At 43.7% G+C, this 5,048-nt stretch overlaps 1 protein-coding gene across 1 annotated transcript in view; it reads left to right on the top strand.

Annotated features, from left to right (window-relative positions):
- Positions 1 to 4,336, top strand: part of fscn1a (fascin actin-bundling protein 1a) — a 27,256-nt gene extending 22,920 nt beyond the window's left edge. The window contains exons 3-5 of the mRNA XM_037689459.1: positions 2,153 to 2,274; positions 3,031 to 3,198; positions 4,091 to 4,336. Of these exons, the coding sequence (XP_037545387.1) occupies positions 2,153 to 2,274; positions 3,031 to 3,198; positions 4,091 to 4,299 (499 nt within the window). The 3' untranslated portion in view covers positions 4,300 to 4,336. The remainder of the gene's footprint in view (positions 1 to 2,152; positions 2,275 to 3,030; positions 3,199 to 4,090) is intronic.
- Positions 4,337 to 5,048: the final 712 nt, after the last annotated feature.

Genomic DNA, 5,048 nt, shown 5'->3' with positions numbered 1-5,048 from the left:
GGTGAAGCTGCGTACAGTCTAAGATGAAAAGAAATGTTGACGCTGCTGGACGCTTCAGGGTCACCACGATTCTCTGACAGCTGCTGTGAGACGGACTAAAAAATAAGCCTAAAATCACAGTGAAAACGGAAACCTATTGGAAGAAATTTCTAAACTGAAGCAGCACAAAGGTCCGTCTGTCTTGCGTTTAAATTTTAACACCAACAAAGGGTTACGTAGGAGATGTTTTAAAGTCTTTAACTTCCAACAATTTTCAGTCAGGTCATCTGGACAGTTTCTTTTTTCGCTGCAACTTTTCACCATCCGGAAGGCTTCATCAGTGAAGGAAACACAAAACTGATTCTTTCCCCCAACAGCACCAACTTAACTGGTTTGGTCCACTTTGGAGTAAGTTAAGATGGTGTCTTTGGTGTCCAGATGACCTGACTGAAAACTGTTGGATTGTATACCTGGATTATTGAGCATGGACATTTTTGGTCTTCAACTTCCAGTTTTGGAGAACTCTGCACTCCAACGATGGACGTTACCAGGAGCTTGGATGAGAACATTCTACACTCAAAGATGATTTGAGAGAACTAGAAGTCTGTTTTGATGAACAGTTTTCAGTGAAGCACATCTGTCAAGGCTCCAAGAAGGCAGTTTTATTTTGCCCTACTCCCATAGTTTATGGAAAATCTACAGTTTTTTTTTTCTAATTTAATCCAGTATCTCTGCAGACGAATACGGAAAGATTATCTGGAGGGCCACATCTGATTAAACGGAAAAAACAAGGCGTTTGTGTTAACCACAGACACATGTCTATGGTGTTAACTGGTTCGACATTAGCGGCGTCTCCATAACTTCTTTTCCTCCTCAACACAGAACTTCCAGTTACGTTTCAAAATAAGAGCAACATAACTAAGTAATAATACTAATGCCTAGCCATTACATTAAAAAACAAAATCTGTTTGTTGAATAATGTGAAAATGGTTAAAAGCAATTCATAAATAAAGGAAAAAAGTAACCAAAAATAATAATGATACTTAAACTGGCTTTAGGACAAAGGATGTTTCCTTTAACTTCACATTTTCTTGTTCAACTTTTAAATCAGTCACTGCAGATGAGTGATTGTCAGTTTCTGTCAGATTTCTGTAACTGGAGCAGGTATTTCTGTTTACTGGTTAACTTCCTGAGCTGTCTCACATTTTAAGGGTCAGTTCATGTTTCAGCTCCTTTCATAGATCAGATCTCATAGAAGAACTTCTAAAGAGAACATTTTGTTTTTAGACTGTTTTGGGCCATTATCTGTTACAGGACTCATGATCTTTAATTGAGACCAGACTTTGACAAATGGGAGCAGGTTTCGCTTCAGATGTTTCATATTTCATTGTACCCAGACCAGACTCAAGCCAACCTGTGTCAGGTGCAGCTACAACCCAAGGACTAAAGAGAATATTCTTGTGTTTTACAGCAGATTTAACGCTGGTTCTTAGAAACCTTCAGTTTTCAAAAAGAGTTGACGTAACTTAAAAAGCAGCAAATACAGTTAGACAATCGGTGTTTGTGCTCTACAAACACCTATTCTCCAGTAACGCCCACTTCTGGTCTGCAGAGAACCCCTTCTGAGTTTAGTGAACACTGTACCATGAATCCTACTAATATTCAAATCACTTTATTGCTGATTGAGCAGTTTCATGTGTTTTTCTAAAACGTTGAAGATGCAAACCAAAACTTGTTCCTGCAATGGAAGAATTAAAGAAAAGGACTTCAGTGCTTGAGAACTGGCACCCTCAATTAAAGTAAAGCATTTTTTAAATAAATGAATCTTGAAGTGGACACATTTGTACTATTCACAAATAACGTTGGTGTTTTGAACCTTTTTCTTTGCGGCGAAATCAGTCCAAGATCGAACGCTTCAACTTCTTAAAGATGTCCATGTTTGGCTGAAGACACCTCACTCGTGTTTCAACTTAACGTGTGGCTCACTAATGCTCATCTCTGCTTCACGGCTTTAAATGCATCAAAAAGTGAATTTAAACAGCTGCTGAGGAAAAGGAGCTTCTTAATTTCACCTACCATAATCCCAGGGATTGTCAATCCAGTTAGCTCTATAACCTGCGTATAACGGTGATCTGAGCCACAGGTGAAGGTGTTTTCCTCACGCTCTCTGCAGGTCGGCTAACTGCTACTTCGACATCGAGTGGCGTGGGAAGAGGCTGACTCTCCAGGCAGCGAACGGGAAATACGTGGCCGCCAAGAAAAACGGCCAGCTAGCAGCCACCATGGACTCTGCAGGTGAGACGAGTCGTTGCCTCCACATGACGGATGAGTTAAGTCTCGACGCTGACGCAGCGTTTCAGAGCAGCAGACGTCCTGAAGTCACAGCTGCAGGCTCCAGCTGTTTCTGTCTTTCAAAGGACTCTGGTTCTGATTAGCTGTTCAAACAGCTGGATGCTGCTGTTTGGGACTTTTAGCTGTGTGGGAAAGGTTTAGACTTTTGTTGCCAAGTTGTTGGTTTTTTTTTTTTTTGGCTCAAATTAATCATGCCTGATGGAAACGCCTGAGTTTGCAGAGACACACAAAGATCAGATTTTCTGTTTTCAGTGAGTCAGAAACGTCCCAACAAAACAAGCGTCCTTTGTGTGTTGCACAATCAGCCTCATCTATTCTTGCCTTGATATTTTTGAAGTTCTTAGAAACGAGAACTAGAGACGGGCTCTAAAGTTCAAGTTTCAGGATGAGCAGTTCAAAATGACTCGGATGCTAAATAAACTTTCTTTTTTCAGTTTTGTGAGCAAAACAAAAAAACATTTTAAATATTGGTGAAGATTTTGTTTGAATCGAAGTTGTGTGCACCGGTTATGAATAATCAACATCTTACCTGTTGTAGATGGCTTTTTGTTTGGAGAAATGTTTTATTTCTGACTGGACTGACAAAATTAAAGGTCATCCAAGTAGAACTGAGACTGAAAATGTTTGTCGTTTAAAGCAATGTCTAAATTTGAAACTTTCAAGTCCTGTTTGGTACAAAAACCTATTTTTGGTCTCCAGGTGAGTCTGAGGAGTTCATCATGAAGCTTATCAACCGTCCGATCATCGTGCTGCGTGGCGAGCACGGCTTCATCGGCTGCAGGAAGGTGACGGGAACGCTGGACTCCAACCGCTCCTCCTATGACTTCTTCACCCTGGAGTTCAGAGACGGAGCGTACAACCTGCAAGGTCAGCGCCTGAAAGAAAACGCAAGAAAAATCCTGTATTTAACCTTTTATTGTACCGTATTTTCTGCCATACACGTCGCACCGCCCTATATTAGACAAATGTGGACTGATGCGACTTAAAGTGGGAAAAATCCATAAATGCGTCACTTCGCTGTATACGTCTCAACTATTATGCGTCACCGCTGACGACCCGGAAACGTTGGCCGGTGTTGTGCCTAAAATGGCTGCCAAATGGCAGCCACGAGAGCGTGCACAGGAGAACTTTAACAAGAATTTAAAAAGATTAACACTTAAAAACAATTGTTTGCTTGAAATTGTAGTAAAAATGTATCTCAGTCTAACTTTTCCCTAATGGTCAAATCAGCTGCATTTTCAAAAGCCGATATGCGGAAGTAAGCGTGTGCACGACAGGACTCGCTGTGCATTTCTTCGAATTTTAACCAGATAACCACCTAAAAACAATTTGCTTGACGTTATACTAAAGATGTCTGTTGAACTTTTCCTTAATAAATGGTCAAATCAGCTGCATTTCACTGGGGTGGAGCGGCGAACGAAGCTGATTTAACGTTTGCTCCTGGCAGATGGTGGCAGGCTATGGCAAGCAGATTGCGTCATTAATAGCCACTTTTTACCTATTGCATGACACAACGGCATGTCATACTTCTCGACTGCCATCTAGCGGCTGAAAATAAGTGTTCAATATTTTAAGTCAATGAATGAAAACGGTCCCATCTCAGTCAAAACTTGGTTTATAAATATGGGAAGAATCGATAAATCTCTCTTCGGTGTACAAGTCACAGGGCATGTAAATTATAGAACAAACTGCGACTTTCACAGCGAAAAATACGGTAATCTTGAGCGAGCTAACCCAGGGTTCCTCCTCGATGTTTCAGATTCGACTGGGAAGTACTGGATGGTTGGTAACGAGCAGTCTGTGGTGAGCAGCAGCGACGCCCCCGTCGACTTCTTCTTCGAGTTCTGCGACTACAACAAGCTGGCGATCCGCCACGCCGCCGATGGGAAGTACCTGCGCGGAGACCACGCCGGCGTGCTGAAGGCCAACGCCGACGACCTGGAGACGGCCACGCTCTGGGAATACTGAGGGATGCTGGGAAACCACGGCAACAAGGATGCACCCCCCCCCCCCCCCCCCCTTATTAAACCCTGTTCTTTTTGACTGTATGTTGAACTGCAGAGACGAGGGAGGAGAGAAGGGAGACTCCTTCCCTCCTCCCTCGTTTATCATTCATCCCTCCGTTTCACAGCTCTGCCCCACAGTGCCAACCTTTATCTGTTGCCATAGTTACGCACGAAAGGGGGGGTTGTGCACTTTTTCTGCTTTGCTCTGGTTCTGCTTCATTTAAAGAGCCCCTCCCCTCTGAGTTAACCTGTGTTCTCTACCCGTCTTGTGCGAGCGGCACGCCGTGACTGCGTCCAGTTAAACCTGACCCAGCCCAAAACCAGACCTCCTCTTCGTGGGTGTCGCTCGTTCTGGACTTGGGTCAGTTTCTGCTTCTGTCGGGCCGGGCCAAGTGTTTGTTGATCCGAGCAGGACTGCCTGTAATCTAACTCGGGGGGTGGATCTGACGGACGGGACGATCCGCCCCCCCTCGCTGTTTCATCTCTAGTATTGAACCCGTTTCCCGTGCTGCTCTCTAGCTGTGTTCTGATTGGCTGGCGATGATGAAACCAGGATGTGGGAAGCGTGAACGTGTTCTCAGAGCTCTAGCTAGTGTCGGGGAAACGATGTGGGGGTGTAGGAGGCGCTGAAAGAAAACGCACCGTTGGGTTAGTTTGTTTTTTTCTGTCCAAGGCACAGACATTATCATAGCAACGTGTACAGCAGGTAGT

Source organism: Nematolebias whitei, chromosome 15, assembly GCF_014905685.2.
Source record: "Nematolebias whitei isolate Nwh7 chromosome 15, NemWhi1, whole genome shotgun sequence".
Classification (NCBI taxonomy): domain Eukaryota; kingdom Metazoa; phylum Chordata; class Actinopteri; order Cyprinodontiformes; family Rivulidae; genus Nematolebias; species Nematolebias whitei.
The sequence above is the reverse complement of the archived record's forward strand: the minus strand, read 5'-3'. Positions and strand labels throughout refer to the sequence as shown.